The sequence below is a fragment of the Nannizzia gypsea genome, genomic scaffold (assembly GCF_000150975.2).
Source record: "Nannizzia gypsea CBS 118893 supercont1.1 genomic scaffold, whole genome shotgun sequence".
Taxonomy (NCBI): Eukaryota; Fungi; Ascomycota; class Eurotiomycetes; order Onygenales; family Arthrodermataceae; genus Nannizzia; species Nannizzia gypsea.
The window spans coordinates 1,556,740-1,575,668 of NW_003345201.1; the positions used below are offsets into that span (position 1 = coordinate 1,556,740).

The 18,929-nt window shown below is 48.2% G+C and overlaps 7 protein-coding genes across 7 annotated transcripts; 2 read left to right on the forward strand and 5 right to left on the reverse strand.

Annotated features, from left to right (window-relative positions):
* Positions 1-633: 633 nt before the first annotated feature.
* Positions 634-4,014, forward strand: MGYG_00576 (transporter sec-24; the record flags this gene model as incomplete). Its single annotated transcript, XM_003176439.1, has 6 exons — positions 634-1,974; positions 2,043-2,140; positions 2,195-2,535; positions 2,592-3,029; positions 3,089-3,280; positions 3,356-4,014. The coding sequence occupies 6 exons, from the start codon at positions 634-636 to the stop codon at positions 4,012-4,014; spliced, it is 3,069 nt and encodes a 1,022-aa protein (XP_003176487.1).
* A 981-nt stretch (positions 4,015-4,995) lies between these two features.
* On the reverse strand, positions 4,996-5,301 carry MGYG_00577 (hypothetical protein; the record flags this gene model as incomplete). Its single annotated transcript, XM_003176440.1, has 1 exon — positions 4,996-5,301. The coding sequence occupies one exon, from the start codon at positions 5,299-5,301 to the stop codon at positions 4,996-4,998; it is 306 nt and encodes a 101-aa protein (XP_003176488.1).
* A 221-nt stretch (positions 5,302-5,522) lies between these two features.
* MGYG_00578 (hypothetical protein) lies at positions 5,523-6,110 on the forward strand (the record flags this gene model as incomplete). The annotated part of the gene is made up of 1 exon (XM_003176441.1): positions 5,523-6,110. The coding sequence occupies one exon, from the start codon at positions 5,523-5,525 to the stop codon at positions 6,108-6,110; it is 588 nt and encodes a 195-aa protein (XP_003176489.1).
* A 549-nt stretch (positions 6,111-6,659) lies between these two features.
* MGYG_00579 (hypothetical protein) lies at positions 6,660-10,684 on the reverse strand (the record flags this gene model as incomplete). Its single annotated transcript, XM_003176442.1, has 2 exons — positions 6,660-7,351; positions 7,405-10,684. 2 exons carry the CDS (start codon positions 10,682-10,684, stop codon positions 6,660-6,662), a joined length of 3,972 nt encoding a protein of 1,323 aa, XP_003176490.1.
* A 580-nt stretch (positions 10,685-11,264) lies between these two features.
* On the reverse strand, positions 11,265-11,990 carry MGYG_00580 (hypothetical protein; the record flags this gene model as incomplete). The annotated part of the gene is made up of 2 exons (XM_003176443.1): positions 11,265-11,771; positions 11,955-11,990. The coding sequence occupies 2 exons, from the start codon at positions 11,988-11,990 to the stop codon at positions 11,265-11,267; spliced, it is 543 nt and encodes a 180-aa protein (XP_003176491.1).
* A 793-nt stretch (positions 11,991-12,783) lies between these two features.
* MGYG_00581 (OefC protein) lies at positions 12,784-15,023 on the reverse strand (the record flags this gene model as incomplete). Its single annotated transcript, XM_003176444.1, has 2 exons — positions 12,784-14,054; positions 14,192-15,023. 2 exons carry the CDS (start codon positions 15,021-15,023, stop codon positions 12,784-12,786), a joined length of 2,103 nt encoding a protein of 700 aa, XP_003176492.1.
* Positions 15,024-16,003: 980 nt separating this feature from the next.
* On the reverse strand, positions 16,004-16,860 carry MGYG_00582 (hypothetical protein; the record flags this gene model as incomplete). Its single annotated transcript, XM_003176445.1, has 3 exons — positions 16,004-16,030; positions 16,226-16,430; positions 16,640-16,860. 3 exons carry the CDS (start codon positions 16,858-16,860, stop codon positions 16,004-16,006), a joined length of 453 nt encoding a protein of 150 aa, XP_003176493.1.
* Positions 16,861-18,929: the final 2,069 nt, after the last annotated feature.

The window sequence follows — 18,929 nt, forward strand, 5'->3', positions numbered from 1 at the left end:
TCTGATTCTTCTGGCGTTTATCACCTATTGGGTATGTCAACGGCATATAGATCCGTTGGTAATCGTGTATATATCTCAAGTTCTTTCTCTAGGGACCGCTATAAGACTTCTATGCGGACTTTGACAGTAATAGTCATTTTTTCCCTCTTTCTGGCGTTCGGAATAGAGGTTGTTTGCCATGTCTAGCTGCAGGCAAAGTAATTTTTAATACACGAACGGATAAATATTTTGAATATTATTTCAGCGGCACCTTTGAACAGTGTCCCATAATTACAAGGAAGATTCTCTCGAGAATCGAAGGCCAACAGTATGAGTAACCAGGCAAGTATATCAGAGACGAGACTAAGGAGGTCGAAAGTAGATAATCACGTGAGAATTCTTCTCCGGCTAAATAGAAACTCCGTACCGAGGGCCTTTTCTGAAGATTGAACGATCTGGTCAGTTTTGACGACGGAGTTTCGATGCTAAGAGAAAGGGGAGTGGCTGTTCTTGTTACGAATCAATTGAGATATGAATTGTTATGATATAGCACAACTTTGACCGCGGAAACGCCGCAGCAGATTTATCGCCACGCCTGTCCATCCTATACTACCCTCCACATTCCCCTCCTTACGCGTGTAGGAAGCTATCAAAATGGCCGACTTCTCGATGTACCATAACCTAGGTGACGGTGCCGTGCCAGAGAATGAGAGAATGAAATCGCAGATACGGACTGAGCCTGCAGCTCCTCAGTTCGTACCTCCAGTTGCACAACCTCCATCAGGATATGTGCAGAGTGGAGGTGCTCCTCAGCAAGCATACCAACAGCAGCCTCATGACTTTGCCCAATCCCCGCCGTATCCCTCACCTTCAGCAGGTTACCCATCACCCCAGGGGCATGTTCACTCTCCAACGGACATGCAGTCAGGGATGCACGGCTTAACTGCTCAAATGGGTGGACTAGGAATTGCTGCGGGAGGGCCACCATCGTCCGCCGGTGGGACTACTAGGGCACATAAGAAGAAGGATAGACATGCGCATCATGAGTTTGGAGCTCCAGCAGGGTCGTCCCAACCGTTTAATGGCATGCCTCCGGGCTCTACCCAGCAGCCATCACAATTCCTCAACCAACAAAGCCCGCACGTAGCTCCACTGCATGGTGGCTTTGGCTCACCCCAGACGCAGCAGCAAAGGAACTCCAGCATTGTTGGAGATGGCTCTGTACCAACGCAAGGCAAGGTTGATCCAGAACAGATACCCAGTGTTCCACGGTCTCGTGATGTTCCTGCTCAATATTATCTTGAACATACCTATCCAACTATGGAACGGCATGTCCCCCCGCCATCCACGGTCCCATTCGTTGCCCACGACCAAGGCAACTCATCGCCAAAGTTTGCTCGACTGACCATAAATAATATTCCTTCTACCGCAGAGGCTCTTGCTTCAACCTCACTCCCGTTAGGTCTTATATTGCAACCTCTTGCTGCACTTGACGAGGCAGAGCAACCCGTCCCTATTTTGGACTTCGGAGATGCTGGACCTCCTCGGTGTCGAAGGTGCAGGGCTTACATTAATCCGTTCATGACTTTCCGATCTGGCGGAAATAAGTTTATTTGCAACATGTGTACATTCCCTAACGAGGTTGCTCCTGAATACTATGCGCCACTTGATCCTTCCGGCGTGCGTGTGGATCGGATACACCGCCCAGAATTGATGCAAGGGACTGTTGAATTCTTGGTCCCCAAGGAATACTGGAGTAGAGAACCTGTGGGCTTGCGTTGGTTGTTCCTTCTGGATGTTTCACAGGAGGCTATATCTCGGGGATTTTTAGAAGCATGTTGCGATGGCTTATTATCTGCCCTGTACGGAGCGGATAGAGATGAAGAACCTGAAACTACAGAAGATGGCGAATCCAAACCCTTTAGGAAGCTACCAGAGGGGTCTAAGATCGGAATCATCACTTTTGACAAGGAAGTCCATTTTTACAATTTGAGTGTATGTGATCTTGAGTCCCTTGTACTTTTCGACAAGTGAAATTTTTGAACTAATTCCAATGGTTATAGCCCCAGTTAGAACAGGCACAAATGATTGTCATGCCGGATTTGGAAGATCCATTCGTTCCTTTGAGCGAAGGACTGTTTGCTGATCCATATGAGTCGAAGTTTGTTTATCCTATTTGCTTCGGGATCTACAATAAGCACTAACCGCATCTCAGGCATGTTATATCATCACTCTTGACGCAAATACCCACACTATTTTCGTTCATTAAATACCCAGAGCCAGCCCTCCTGCCCACGTTAAACTCCGCTTTATGTGCCTTGGAGTCAACAGGAGGAAAGATTGTCTGTTCGTTGAGCTGCCTTCCTACCTGGGGCCCAGGGCGTCTCTTTATGAGGGATCAAGGAATGGGCCCTGGGACTGATGCCGAAAGGAAGCTCTTTACTACAGAGCATGTCGAGTGGAAGAAAACGGCCACAAAAGCGGCAGAAACTGGTATTGGTGTCGATTTCTTCATAGCAGCTGGCGGTGGGACCTATATGGACATCGCAACGATTGGTAAGTTGATCTCGCATTTCCGCCTTTGTTTTGTTTACATTAACTCATTATATTAGGACATGTATCTGCTGTTGCTGGAGGAGAAATGTTTTTTTACCCTAATTTCCATGCTCCCCGCGATATCCAGAAACTTTCTAGGGAAATTTCTCACTCCATTACCCGAGAAACTGGTTATCAGGCCCTTTTGAAGGTCCGATGTTCAAACGGTCTCCAAATCTCGTCGTATCATGGTAACTTCCTCCAGCATACATTTGCCTCAGATCTTGAAATGGGAAGTATTGATTCTGATAAAGCATTTGGCATCATGTTCACTTACGATGGTAAACTTGACCCGAAATTGGACGCCCATTTCCAGGCAGCGCTTCTCTATACTGCTGGTAACGGGCAGCGGCGTGTTAGGTGTATAAATATCGTAGCAGCTGTCAACGATGGTGGAATGGAGACCATGAAGTCCCTTGACCAAGATGCCATTGTTTCTATTCTTGCTAAAGAAGGTGGGCTTATCTTACTTCTCATATGTTGAATATCATCGTTGCTAATGTGCCGCCTTTAGCTGCTTCCAAGATTCCTGAAAAGGCCCTGTCGGAAGTCCGGGCTAGTCTCACAGAGAAGAGTATCGATATTCTAGCAAGCTACCGCAAGAACTTTTCATTGTCGCATCCTCCCGGCCAGTTGGTGCTGCCCGAATATATACAGGAATTTTCAATGTACATGCTGAGCTTGCTAAAGTCTCGTGCATTCAAAGGTAAGGCCACTCTCGGCCTAAACATGCACTAGGGTTTTTCCAAGGCAACTAACGTGGTACCTCGTATCTCAATAGGTGGCCATGAACCCTCTGACCGGCGTGTTCACGATGTCCGAATGCTCCGCTCCTTTGGGTGCCGTGAGCTTTCTCTCTACCTGTACCCTCGGATAATTCCAATTCATAACTTAGATCCTAAGGATGGGTTTTCCAATGAGCATGGGCAATTACAAGTGCCACCAAGCCAGCGAGCGTCGTTCTCCAAAATTGAAGACGGAGGTGTCTACATCGTGGATAATGGACAAATATGTATCCTCTGGATTCATGCACTTGTCTCCCCTAACCTGCTTGAGGATCTGTTCGGCCCAGGCCACACGTCCCTTAAATCCATCGACCCAAATACGTCAGCTATCCCAGTTCTAGAAACGCAACTGAATGCGCAGGTACGCAATATCCTGCAATATCTAAGTACTGTCCGCGGCTCGAAGGCCATGACTATACAGCTGGCCAGGCAGGGTATTGATGGGTCCGAATATGAATTTGCACGAATGCTATTGGAGGACAGAAATAATGAGGCACAGAGTTATGTTGATTGGCTAGTTCATTTGCATCGACAGATCAATATTGAACTAGGCGGCCACCGGAAGAAAGACGATGGTTCTGTCGCAGGTGCTGTTGGTGCCGGAGTGGAAAGCACTTTGTCTGGATTGGCAGGGCTACGACCATCATACTGGTAGCTGTACTGCCTTACGCCCGGCTATCTTCCAGAGAAAAATTGTCCATTTATTGTGCCTTCTTAGCTATTCCATACCTCGCATTCTCTGACTCACGTTGACTCCCCACCAAACCTCATTTCCTACGTACCATTTCGATGTATTTTTCCCTACCAGATGGCAGCGAGCGGCCCCAGGATCGTATTGTACCTCCAACCGCGGCAGAACTCCGAGGTCAATTGCTTATGTAATGTCATCACTAGTTACGTACACACTCGAAAAAGCTTGATAACTACATCAAAGGCCACGAAGAAAATTAGAAGCTTTCGGAAGATGAGGGAAAAAAGCAGGTGGATAACAGGTATACGTAAGTATGTAATGTCAGCATCCCAGGCGGCTTTTGCAGCGCAGGGGATCTGTGCTGGTTATGCAGGGGTGGTCATGGCGAAACCCCACCACCCACAGCAATATACGAGGGCCAACTTCCAGCAAGTGATTCCTTGAATATGGATGTCAGGTCTAGACAGTCATCTTTCATCCAGCCGATATGGGTCTCTTGGTGGGCTCTCAAAGGCCTTCCCACAGAGGGGCCAGCATACCCGCCACGCACCGACAGCCGCGAAATGCGGCTTCTGGGGTAGCACCCGTTTGATCGTGTTCTTTATACTCCTTATGGCCTACGACGACAATAAAGGTTTATACAAAGACCGCCATTCAATAGCAGGAAAGAAATTATTACTCTCAATGGCAACGGATAATCTGGAATAGAGCGTTAATACCCCTAATTTGGTGCCTAGAACCAGGAAGGTCCTAAAGAATGCCTTTGTATTGCTGTATCCCCACACACACTTCGTCAATTTGACCTATCCACATCTGCAGATGGTTCTGGGTTCCAGGCATCTATCCCGAGGCATGGAAGCACAGTAATACTTACTCTCACCTGAGGATTCCCAATGTTACAGTAATACTTCTCTCCCGATTTCAGGAAGAGATCCGAGAAGCGGTCTATGGTAACAAATCCACCCTCCCCCCGCCACCACCACCACCACCGTCAGCGTCATATTCCACTTGGGCTCCCTTTGGCTTCCCTTTGGCTCCTTTGACCTTTCGTAATTTTTCCATCCCACCAATACCAAAAGCCGCACCCCTTGTTCCTGAACTTTCATCAATATAGTTTCCTTGGAACAGATCCCTGCCGTGGCAAGAGCGCTTCTCTTTAGTCAATCTCAAGTTTGGTTGTTCGATTATATTGGTGGATAATGTTGGGATTCGAATGGTGTCTAGGCCTTCCTTTAAGATTATTTCTGTCATGTTGAACCGTGGTTATGGGAGGTATTTGCCTATATATACCCCTTTAACCATCCCTCAATGTCATCATCGACTTTTTTCCAACATCACATTCTTTTGACCTCAACCGATATATACATATATAAGAGTCAGTCTTTACTGCCCTTTTACATCCTTAAGAGCTCTTATACACACTCACTATTTTATATTTAATTTTTGACGAAATTCCATCTTCGAAAACCAAAATGCGTTTCTTTACAACTGTTCCAATCTTCGGCGTCTCTGTCCTCGGTTTCGTCTCATCTGCTCTTGCAGGTGGTAACGGCGGCACTGCCAACGTTCAGAACGCCTGCGGTAAAGATGTCTACCTCTGGTCAATCGCTGACTCGGCTGGAGAGAAGATGATCACCCTCAAGGACGGTGAAACTCACTCAGAGAAATACCGTACCAACCGCAATGGGGGTGGCATCTCTATTAAGATGGCTACCAACAAGAACCATAAGGATATATCGCAGTTCGAGTACACGCTCAAAGACCCTCAAATTTTCTACGATTTATCCAACATTGATGGCTATCCATTCTCGGAGGGTGGCGTCAGCATCCACCCAACCGACGCCAGCTGTCCCGCAGTCGTCTGTGAGGGAGGAGTCAAAGAGTGCAAGGCGGCTTACAACAAGCCAAAGGATGACCACGCTACTCACGGTTGTCCTATGGAGACAGACCTCAATGTTGTGCTCTGTGCTGGTGGTGGTTCTGCCGGCCCCAGAAAGATGTTCAAGCCTGTGGAGAAGGCTACCGACCGCCCTCGCCATCCACATGCTCGTCCAGAGTAAATTGAATACCTCACCACAGCACGGCTTAAATAAGCAACGATGATCATGACGACAAAATTTTTGGTGTTTTGATTTTCTGGATGGGATTTTTGATACGTTCCACATAAAAAACACATATAATTACCCCCTTCAACTACACCATGAGCTATGTTTTGTTGGTTTTGATTTTGTGTTTTCTGATTCCGGCCGGATCAGTTATACAGACAGAAAATGGAGCAAAAAGGAGTTTTGGTAGAGCGATATTTTTGTATATAGAAACACAATCAAATCGTCCGCGGACGTACCAAAAGCCATTTCTGATTCCATTTCCAAGTAGAAACAAGCAGGAAAGAAAGGTCGCCGCCCACCTGTTTAAAGTTTATCTAAGCATTTCCCACATGGTCAAGCACGTCATCCCCACTCATTTAACTAAACCTTAAAGTTTGCCTTCATGAGATCATAGACAAAAGAAATCAACGGCGAAGTCTCGATTTCATCATGGAACGTTGTAGCTAAATTATTACTATATCAATAAAATGTATAAAATACAAACTTACGTTTTCTAGCTGTCTATTCTTTGCAGTCCTTGGTATTCCTCTGGGCTTTTGACAGTCTTCCACGTATGTTCGCCCAAACTGTACGGCTTCGGACAATCTTAATCAAGGTATATGCAACCAACCTATAGCTGACCACGCATATGCCAAGGGCTACAAGGTTGATCTTTGGGTCCTTATCTAGATTGTAGAGTAAGAGGACTTGCTCGCCCGTCTCGATTGGACAATGCCCATTAGGGAGACGTTGATTGTCGGTGCAGGTAAATGTGCGTCCATTCATGGAGTAAGGCGCCAGGTTGGAAATAGAGTATTTAACGGGGGAAAGATGGTTTACCGCCTGCAAAACCGAGGGGATATTAAGGCTCATCACGCCACCTAAGACTGTGGCTATCGATAGCACTATGGAGGTAATGTTGACCGAAAATCCAACGTGGGAGAATAGAGTGCAAAACATAATTCCAAGCGATTCGCCGCAACTAGTGATGCAGAAGGCGTTGAATGATGAGACAAATAGCATGGTCGCCGTTCGCCTTACACCAATAGCATAGGCAGAGATAATACCATATAATAGAGACGATATTATCTCAAATGGAACTTCCAGTGTGGTGTACTGTAAGATAAATGCTTCAGTAGAATAGCAATCGTCACTCTCCTCGCGGTAGAATACATCTCGTTCATAGGGGTAGATGGCAATGTTTTGAAGCATTCCTACATAGAATGTTAGTAATTTTATTAGTAGAGCAATAGCAGTAGAAACTTACCAACGAAGTATAAGGCCGTAATCTGCTGCACAGCTCCCATCCTTGACTGCACTGCTGCATAGTCATCTTTCAGTGGCGCAAAAAACAGTGCCATGATTATTGCAACACCAATCACCTGCATGGTACGTGCCAAGAGTAGATACGGCTGTCTTCTCAAGTTAATTGCCGACCTTTGAAGGACCAGTACAAACATAGCGGGAAACGCAGTAGGCTTTCTCTTCAAGCTACCCAATTCAGCCGGTGCTGCAATCATGGGTGGCCCTGCTTCTCTGCCTTTCTGGGGGCTAATCCCCCAACTATCGATCAGGCGTTGTACTTTGGCCCGAGTGGCCGTCTCTTTTGATTTCGCTTGTAAATCCACAGTAATCAAGTCAAGGGCAAAATCAGTTGGGTTGGTAGTCTGAGGACATTCGTATCCAAGTGACTCAAAATGAGGTAGCATATTTCCACCGCTGCCAGCGTAAACAGGGTATCCTCCTCTTGCAATCAAAAGCACATTGGAGAAGTATTGGAAAATATCCGATCTTGATTGATGTATCGTCAGAATGAGAGTTCTGCCTTCCGCAGCTAACCCGTTCAAGACTTCAATAATGGATGTAGCAGTGAAGACGTCCAAACCCGACGTTGGTTCATCAAGCAGTAGAATTTTTGGGTCTGTGAGAATTTGGATAGCAATAGAGACTCTTCTCTTCTCGCCACCACTGATTCCTTTAATCAAGTCGCTGCCAATTAGGTTATTTGCACAGTCTTTCAGGCCCATCTTCAACAACATTACCTCTGCTCGTCGGTTCTTCTCATCTGTTGACATCCACGATGGCAGTCGCAAGCCGGCAGCAAATTGCAATGATTCTCGGACAGTTAACGACGGCATCAAAGCATCGTCGTCTTGTGTGACAAAGGAGGTAACGGATCTGACGACATCCTTTGAAGGCCTAGCATCATTGTATAGCATATCACCTCCAACATAGTATCGTGTGCTAATAGAGCCCTGCAACCGATTTGCGATTGAACACAACAATGATGTCTTCCCGCTCCCAGAAGGGCCCATAATAACATTCAATTTGCCAGGTTCGAATTCTGTGGTAATAGGCTTAATGATGCTTAGGTTCTTCATCTGAAACCCGTTGCGAGTAAGGGAACGCTTTTTGATATCTAAACAATAATTCTCAAGCTTGATAGATACTTGGCGGCTATCTGCTTGAGGACGAGCGATGAATTTTTCTTTACCCACTGATTGATCTTTCTCCACATTCCGTGGCTGAGCGACAATGATATCGATTTTGTTAAATTTTAAGATGACACCGGCGAGGGCATAAAAGAAGATTGCAAAGGAAGCAAGGACCACAATCGGACGCCATATCCAATTTTGAGGTATCCCAAGGCTATCGATGATAAATCGGCCGGTATATTCCTTGCACCGTGGATCCGTAGGATCTTTCGAGTAAGGGCAATCATAGAACTGTCCATTTTCGGAGCCGCTAGGTCCAATGAACTCATTGGCACATAATGCACTAAACGCATAAAAGGTGTAGGCGCACCATTTAACCCATCGGACATATACGGGAATCTGATTGACTTGCACGAAGTACCCGCAGGCCACTGTTTGAAGGGTATAAGAGAGGTTTCCAGCCAAGCTCGCACCGGGGAAATGTCTGCAAATACTGATACAAACGGCAGCAAAGGTAATTGCCGTATACTGTGTAAGTATGTTTAGGACCAGGAAAATAAAGAACTCGGCGGCAGCCAGCCGGTATCCAACCATGAAGTAGAATATAGTTGAAAATAGTATAGGGACTGGCAGATCTTCTAGAAACAATCTCGCGGCCCGTCGACTGAGAAGGAAGGCTGGGACACCGACGACTCCTTCACTTCTTTCACGATCAAAGAGTTGTATATCAGTCGTAAGCCGGAAAATCTCGTATAATAGAATGATATACCCGTTGAGACTGCTTGCTGTGTATAAGCTTCCTTGCCGCGATCTGATACCGGTAAGGGATCCATCAAGTTGTAAGTACACCCAGCCGTTCAGAACAGCCATGCCAATTGCCTCGAATAGACAGCTTGTCATCCCCATAGGGTCCCGAATAGTCATTTTTATAGTCCTTGCTGTTAGAACCCAAAATTGTCTAGTAAAGCCGACACTTTCTTGTGTGCCAGCGTTAGACACCGGCTGTGCATCCGCCGACACTGTTTCATTTTTCTTGCACTTTCTCCTCGAAGCTTCACTCCATGCCAGTCTAAGGCTCTCAACTCGGTTTCGTGAGGCTAATTCAGCCTCAGACGTTCTGTTGTCATATGCTGCTAGGTCTATCAGGAACTCTGCAGGATTGACAAATGGGGGTATAGAATATCCCTGTCTCTCGAAGTGTGAGATAGATTCATCTGCGTCACCGCTGTACAGTACCGATCCACGAGAGAGAAGGACAACTTTATCAAACAGTCCCCAAATTTCCGAACGAGGAGAGTGGATGGAGATAACAATAGTTCGGCCATCCAAGGCTAGTTTCTTCAGGCTTCTAACGACCTGGTAGGCACTCGTTGCATCTAGCCCCGTCGTCGGCTCATCGCAAAATAGCACCGAAGGGTTTCCTAGCATCTGAACCCCAATGCTTGTGCGTCTCCTCTCACCACCACTGCAGCCCTTGTGTGATGAGTTTCCAATCCGAGTATCGGCACAGTCTTTCAAGCCCAGCTCAAGTATTACTCTTTCAACCACGGAACGTCGCTCTTCCGCTGTCGTAGGCGGAGGTAGCCTTAGATCCGCAGAATATTGAAGTGTCTCCCGCACTGTTAGGGTGGGTATTAAGACATCCTGCTGCATTAAATATGCACTTCGATTGCCATCTATTTTTCCCTTTGAGTTAAAAGTAACATCTCCTGACACTTTCATGCGGCTGGTTCCCATACGACCAGCAATGACATTCAATAAACTTGTTTTTCCAGATCCGCTGCCTCCTATAATGGCTGTCAGGGTGCCACGGGGCATACTGGCAGTTACACCGTCTAGAACAGTTTTGAACGTGGCCCGATGCTTTGGAGGAGAAAGGTGATTCCATATTGCCGCTACCGGGCTCTGAAATATTGACGGTGTGGTATCAACATGAAGCCCAAGATTGTTCACTTCAACGTCGACAGGCCAAACATCGCGAAGAGACAGGTGAGATCTATTCGGCAGACGGACCGCATCTTCTGTCTTCTCTTTAGTCTCACTGGTATTGAGTGACGGATTGGAGGGCTCCTCTTCCAGAGGGCTTGGGGTGTTACACTGTAAATTCACCATTGCGGGTGTAACCAGTGTATCTCAGCTAGTTATCAAGATTCAACGGAGTACGAATAGTCGTGGTTGTGCACGCAGTAGTTCTCGAGGCATTTCGCACCAGGAGTACAAGCTATCCGGGGGCTGTTTGAGTACCTTTGCTGTGAACAAATGCATCGATAAATGGTATATTTCTACTGAGAATATCTTCGTCTGGGGTAATCACTAAGCTATATATTTGGAAAACAACGTTGAGCCGAGGTGGGACTCCGACCTACATTCCGCCTATTAACTAACTATGTATGCAGTGGGGGCCTGGAAGGTTTGAACATCCGTGATTACCGGCCAGATCCAGGTAGTTGCTCTAACCAGGGGCTCTCTGTGGTCAATCAAGTTTCTCCTGTGTTTCTTCAGAGACCCTTTGGCTTGCAATTAATAATGTCGTCTTTTGGGGGACCCGCTGTCGAACGCGGGTAGCCTGCAAAGCAGGCCAAAACATAGAAGCCCGCATAACTAGTAACTAGCATTTGGGTGCAACAATGAACCACATGTTAGGAACCAAGCGACCTGGGACTCAAAGAGTAGCTGAATGCCCTGAGCAAAATCATGGGCGTTCCAGAAAATTCATACCAGGTGCTCGGAATACGAAAACGAAGGCTTCGACTAGATCCGCCGATGGATGAGCATGGACCTGTAATACGGCAGGCTCGTTTTCGTTCGCAATTTGCGCCCTTTTTCCAGAAACCCATGGGATCCAACGGAGCAACGGAAGCATTACATAGTTACCGTCTCCACTGCAGGCAGTTCCAGGTAGCGATATATTAACAAGCTGAGGATTCCAATCCGGGGTGACTTCACCCTGTAAGGAGATAGCACAGTCAAGCTCTGAGACTAAGGGCCTTGATTTGCGTACTCCGTGAAGCCCATGGCTTTCCCCGCCCGGGGCGGCTTTGGTTTCATTACGAGCGCCAGGCTCCTGGTCGTACTTGTGAAAGAAAGAGTGCTGTGTTGTCGATATGCCCAGGGGTTCGTGCTCCAGCGTTGCATGCTGCGAACTGCACGGCAATTCTAGGCATACGATCTTCTGGCCAACCTGGATTTCCACGAGCCCCTACGGTGGATGCCGTTAACAATCTATGGAAAGAGAAGGTGAGAGTTGGCAAGCGCGAAGTGAAGTCTTTTGCAGGATCAAGGCCCGATGCCGCATAACCCCAGCATCTGATGGCACAAATTAGCCGTGGCTTTTATGGTTGGGAGGAGGATCCCGGTAGTAAATTCGCTTGTCTGCACTTACTTGGAGACGGGCCGTCCAATTGCAGGCAGAAGGCATAAAAATAGAACATGATTATATAAGGGTTGACAGCAACTGATCCATCCATCGATGGATTGATCCCTTTACGGCTGTCCCAGGACTTTATCCAACTTGGTCTCGCAGGAGGTACGAAGTGCACAATGGAAATATGAAGGCATACAAACATAGATGTATATATAGATCCAAACACCTTAACAATGGATAGCCTATGGCAGGCCAAAATCAGACAACAAAAAATGGTTGCTACTCTACACAGTCAACCCTTCACTTGAACATGTGGTTCGAGGACCAGCTTTAAATTCCAAACGCCCCTTGACGGCTTGGTGGGCTATCCGAAGTTCGGCTCGTTGCTCATCAAACTTTCGGACGATGGACCTTGAACACGGTGACTAAGAAAAGCAGATATAGTGAAAGCACTAGCGGGGCCGGATGGGTTAGTTGTGGTTTGAAAGTCTCCCTGTTCCTCCATGGTGAGGGGGCCACAATTAGGAATAAGGAATGCCGTAGAAGGCATTGATAGATCGGACCAAGGAGTATATAGCAGGGAGACGATAATATTTTTGTCAAGCGCAAAACGAAATGACCAGACGCCAGCATGCTAACATGGTGATAAAACAGTGATTATTTGGCGATGCTCCTCCCCGAACTCCCGCGGAACTGCAAAGCATTAAGGCCATTGTTGGTTAAAAGATGTAGGCGTGAATTGGTGGTGAACATAGCTGATATCAAGGATATGTATCAATTATGTATTCCTGCGGTTGAAGGAGTACCAATACCTAAGCTGGGTTGGCCGGGCAATCATAGACGCGAATCATGTTATCAAAAAGTCCATGTTCATGTCATCGATGATTTTCTCCCAGTCCCAGCTAAGGTTTGGGCTTGTGTCCATAACATCCCAGACTTTCTCTACCACTCGAAGAGCAGGGGTGATGTTCCGTAGGCTTGAATAGGCCTGTAGGCTATCGAATCCAGCTTTGATGCGTTCTCGCTGGTAAGGTTCAAAGGCAGAGCACCCTAGGAGGAACAGTGGCATCAAGAGAATACTATATGCACCGGCGTCTAACGGTAGTTGGTTTAGATAGAGAAGACCGTCGTCGACCACTTGCGATATCTTCTCGTCGGGACGAGAGGGACGAATTGTTCTGTATAGGTACACCCAGGTAGACTGTCTATACAGCTGTGATGCCAGCCAGTTGGGGTTGTCTGCAGGGTAGGAGGGCTCCCACGCACGAATTTGCGAGTCTATTCCAACTGCTTCGCTGAGCGTCTGATAATCGATGGCAGGTTCAATGCCTTGGTTTATCCGTTGCCGTATCCTATCCCGGAGGACCGTAATTTCAGATATGTAATGGAACAGGCCATCGAAGATACCTAGCAGGGCCCCGGCCTGGGCATGGGGGACAAAGTCAGGCAGGCGAAGGTCACCAGCAAAGCAGACTGGCCGTCGATCCAGCGTTGTCACCGAGTTGGAGACATCGTGGTACTGGAAAAATTCCACGATAAACTGCCTGAATTTTTCATTTCTTGGTCGTTGGGTGATCAGAAGGTACCTCGCTGCATCCATATGAGAACGGTACTCGCCCTTGGTCTCTCCCTCACAGATAGTATGTAGACATAGCGCAATCGTAGACGCAATCATGGGATCCTCGACCGGTAGGCTCTCCCGACACTCTTTCGCCCTCGACGATCCTGGCGAAGTCTCGGTCGTCGTAGTCGAGGCGGTGGTCGAAGGGGATGAGGAGGACGCGCAGGCTGAGGATTGGGCGGCAATGGTATTTCGTAGATTCGTGATTGCGCGATGGAAGTGGTAGTGTTTCCGTTCCTTCAGCATCGGCTCTGGGTCTCGGGCAGAGAGATGAGAGCCCGCCAGGCACATTAACGAGTGCATTAGGCCCTTGTGCTGCGTAGCCATGGGCAGCAGGATCTCCTTGAACGGGTTGGAGTCATCGTTGATCAGTGTGAGGACTCGGCTGAAGTCGTTGACAAAGTGGTCGAGGAAGCGTCTATCGATATCCGTCTCGATGCCGTCGATGAGGACCGGCAGGCCGCGGGCAAGAATCGCAAAGGAGTGTCTCCTGGCGGCTGTTGCAGTAGTTTGGGCAGCGTTAGCAATGTTGATCGTTGTCTTTCAGGGTCGAGTTGAGGTTGAGGCGGATGGAGGCGGACGCTGGTCGAGGAACGTCCCAAAAGGGTAATATGAACACAGATTCTTAGCTCACCTTCTTCGATCTTCTGCTTCCCGCTCTTCCACACCTCCTTGACCGGATAGCCCTCACAGACGACGGCGTTTTTCTGGCAGTTCAGACATGCCGGCTTCGTCTCGTCGCATTTCTTCTTCCGCCGCCGACACGTTATGCATCCGGTCTTCGATCTGCCCTTGGTGACCTTTGCCTGGCCCGGCACTGGAGGAGGGTGCTTGCGTGGTCGACCGCGCTTTCGAGGAACGCAGGCCGTCGGCGATGGAGGGACGTCATCACTTTTGCCATCCTGTGGCTCGCCGTGGTGGAGACTAAGCGGTACCGTTCCATCTTCTTCGTCCTCGATCTCCTCAATCTTGGGAACGACGTCTTCTTCGAGCATTGCTGACGCGGGGGAAGATATCACCGTGAAGCTAAGTGACTGGGACACCTGCATTGGCGAATCCATCTCTGATGTGTTGCGCTCTGTTGCGAACACCCGCGTCGAGAAGATCTGCTCGGCTGTCGAAGAATACGTCCAGGGACCAGGCGACCCCCGCGGGATGTCATCGGGAGCTTCGAGGGACAGACGGGAGAAGCTCTCGTTGGCCGTCAGGTTCGTGGGCGAGGGTGTTGTCGAGTCGCTGGCGGCCCTGCTGCTGCTGCCGGTGCTGCTGCTCTCCGCATCCGCTACCTCGTAGCAGCCACTTCTGTTCCTCCCACCTCCAAACCCGCCGCCGCTCTCGCTGGTGAGATTATGGTTATTGCTATCCTTGCTAGGCTCGCTGCGAACATTGGAAAACTGGCGGCCGAGGTTGATATTTAAAGATTGGCGGCAAACATCGAATGCCGGCGCCCTTTGAGTGAACAACATCGACGGTTTATCCAACATCCAGATTTTCTTCTCGAACTAGGTCATATCATCAAAGTGGACACACGAGGAAGAACGAATGGTGGAGGAGAAGGTTTTATTTATCTAATTTTTTCTTTCCTGCGAGAAAAAGAAACGAGACGAAAAAGGGAGCCCGAGCCAGTTTCAATCAAATGATGATTAGCCTCGCAACTCTAACGCACTGGTTCAGATATGAGGGATGCTATCAAACTTTCTATCTGGGGTGAGAGAGACACGCAGGATGAAAGGGAGAGAGGCTGGAAGAGAGGCAGGCCAGGGGGAACAAGTGTCCACCACTTTCTGACAGCCAAAAGCCCCCGGAACCAGGCCCTTGGACCAGATCGAAAAGTTGCCAGAGGCGAACAAAAACAAAAGGAAAGAAACAGATGGAAGAGCGAGCGAGCAAAAAAGGAACTTGCTGAAAAGGAAAGAAAAGAAAAGAAAGAGGAAGCACGATACACACGTACGTATGCGGGTTACGGTGTCCACAAATTGCACGGAAATGCTTGATGGCCCTTTGGAAACATACGGAGTGCGCAGCAAACAAGATAACAACAACAACCCAAGCCCGGTCAAGTCCTTGTCGTATTTATTATCACGATTCTGGTTAGAGCGATCGCGGCCAGTGCGGGGACGGACTGGGTTGGCTGTTACGACATGAAGCCTGCATATGTATACTCATACATACATACACACGTACATGGGGACACAATATGTATGCCACTTAACACCCAAGTGCCTGCCTACCTGCGGTTGACGAGTTACAAGGAGTCCCGCTGTATGCAAATCTCACGAGACGAGAAAACGAAGACACAAAGATTATTTCCGGCGTTACATACAACACATTGGCCCATGACAGGAAGCTGAGGACGATAGCTCCTACTTTTATACGCCGGCCTTGCGGACGCAACGAATTTAGCGTAGCAAGCGTGTTGAAGAGGCCTTGCAAGCGGCTGGACAGGTCATGTTGTCTCGGAGTATTTCTCCTCCTGCGCACAACATGAGGACGCGTGAGCCAGCGATTCAGCCCCAGGTCAAAAAGAAGACAGCATCAGGCGATACAATACCATGCATAGCATCTTGTTCCTTGGCTGAATGGCATGGTCTGGAAGTCCCGCTCGGATCCACGTCGCCAATGATAATGTCCTTCCCCAGCTCGGTTCCCCCACTGGTCGAGCACTTACATACGTTTGAACAGCTAAATAACTAGTTATTGCACAAATTTCTATGACGAGGAAGCATCCAGAATATTGCAGATTTAACTGGTTGTTCATGCGCATGTTACGTGCCCTGTATCGTCGTACTCGCGCTCGCACTTGGCCCCATGGCGGTGATATGATCGAGAAATGGCTATCGAGCACAAGCTCATAGTTCATTTCCCCTTGCCCGCTGATCATTAACTCTCCTAAATGTCTCCACATGTACGTGATATCTATATTCAAATCGGTTGATTCCATGGGTCATTCTTGTTGGCCTGCTCCTCATCCGCCCGGCCAACGTACAATACAACCTCGCTTTGGTATCCCGCCAACCCTGGCTTCAAGGGCGTGATGCCGCTTCTTTCCCCTGGGGCCCTCGGCTGAGTTCCTGGTGCTTACTGAGCAGCATACGTACCAGTATTGAAGGTTTCCCAACCGCCTCCACTTTGCGCCATTCTATCAAGCGCTGTCTTGTTACTTATTTTTCCCTCTCGATCTGCTGGTAATGTCTCCACCTCCATACGTCTCCCAACATATACTAACTCTGAAAAGGAAACATCAAATTCGTCTCTGTCTTTTTCTTTCGTTGCTTCTGTGGTGACGCACTGGCGCCAAATCATTGGCCAGGCACGGAGCACTTGGATTTTCCCCAAAACTCTTTTCCTCTATACTGGGTGGTTGGCCAGACTGTCATTCCAGTGTGTGTTGACTTCCGGAATACAAACCAAAACTTGTTGAACCTAAAAGTCAGGGGTCCAATCACGCCTGAGAAGGCTCAGAGCAAGGCTTCCTCGAAGCCAAGTACGAACAACAGTCAAATGGGACACCAAAGGAGAAATCGCTACGCGAGCGGTTGAAACAGTTTCTCGGCACCCTGGGTTACACACCCATGTTCACGCTGTACCACAGATGCACAAGAATCATGGAGTCGACATACTTACACCAGGGATGGAGTGCTTTATAATGGACTTATCTTAGTGGGTACCCCCAGTGGTACAGTGCCTAAGCTCCTGCAACAAGCCCGCTTGAATGAGCATATATATTAGCTATAAAAAACATAATTCTAAAGCGGCCTGCAAGCCTCTTTTTAACGCCTAAGGTCATGGGAGGCGACAAGATTTTCCAAGACGGGACAATTTCGAACACTGCATGAGAAAAGCAACTTGCTCATGTGACTACGCGACGGGTGCCGGAAGCATACCGCAGTTCTCGGTTTGTGGTTCCAAGAGGAGAGAGTGTCCAACGCAGGCTTCATAATGACAAAATCAAATACGCCGCATGGAGTACTTACGTCTGATACTACATATATGGGTGATGGTGGGCCCCAGGTTCGGGTTTGGACATGGCGTGGTCACTAGCTAAGAGCAGCAGGGTTATGCGAGGGTCGTTAATCAGGAGCCCTTGAGCATAAACGGAACATTAACAATATACGGATACCTTGCCCAAAATCATCCTGAAGAGTGCAACAGCAAGCATGGCAGACAAGGTACTCCGGCTTGCCCAAAAATGGAATAAACCCAGTGTTTGGGCCTCAAGGCTAAATCCATGGCCGTATCTGTGGTCCAGTTAAGAATGATATGGTAATGGCTCCACCTACGAGGGAAGGGTTGGAGCCAGAGGGCGACCGGCGATCGGCGATCGAAATTTACTTATTCCCATCAAAAAAATAGCCAATGCAATTAATCGCTCTCCCTTTCGAACTGGCCATTTACAGAAGGAGTTTCGGTTCTCATTTCGCATTTGCCATTGACGCCAAAGAGGAACACTTTGAATCTGATGCAAGCTCCGAGGATGCATCTCGTACGCGAGTGGCTGGCCTCTAGTTAGTGCAACAAGTTTGGAGATTGACTCACCTCCGATGCTGTAGTATCATCACACAGGCGGCCATCGTTTCTAATGTTCGTGGTAAGATATATGATAAACACAGCCTTCCATCCATTCCCTTCCACCGAGAGAGGATTGCTGCTTTTCCAAGAAAAATGCTACGGGCGATTTCCGTCCTGGAAGACAACAGAAAAATCCATCTCCAATACATAAGAGAACTGTTTGGGACCTGCTCCGCTTTGCTACTGACGGGCCGCACTCCCCGAACCAGGCCCTGGCAACAAACCTTTGACGGCCCCAGAAACATTTATAGTTCGGTCGCTTATTATATGGGCCTTGAACCTTGCAGCCACAGCCGGCACATAAAAATATGTATGTCAGCTTGGAGCTTGACACCGACAAAGATTCGGCTTGAAGAAAAAGCACTTCCTCAAGAGCCTTTTAGGCCTATGCACCAAAATCCATGATGCAGGTGTTTCGAAATATACATAGTAGTTATAATACCCGCTGTGGAGTCCCTGAAATTACGAAAACGCAAGAGTTGTCCCTTTTTATCCAGTCCTATCACAAGCGACCCTGCACCGTGAAACGAAAAGTTACGCAGAATGCATACCTCGTACTCTGTCCTGCGACGAACATACAGGATGCGTCATTTTCCCTCGTATCATCCTTACAAAGGCTCCCCAAACAAAGTTCCTTAACGTCTCGAACCCTCTGGACCGCAGCTGTGGAGTTGCTTGGTCTTGACAGAGGAGGAAAGATGTCGCATGACACCTTCAGCCGGCAAGACCACCCCGGCCTTTGTTCCCGAGCCCATGGGATGCAACGGTGTGGTCAGCAATGCTGATGGACGGGCCTTTCTCCG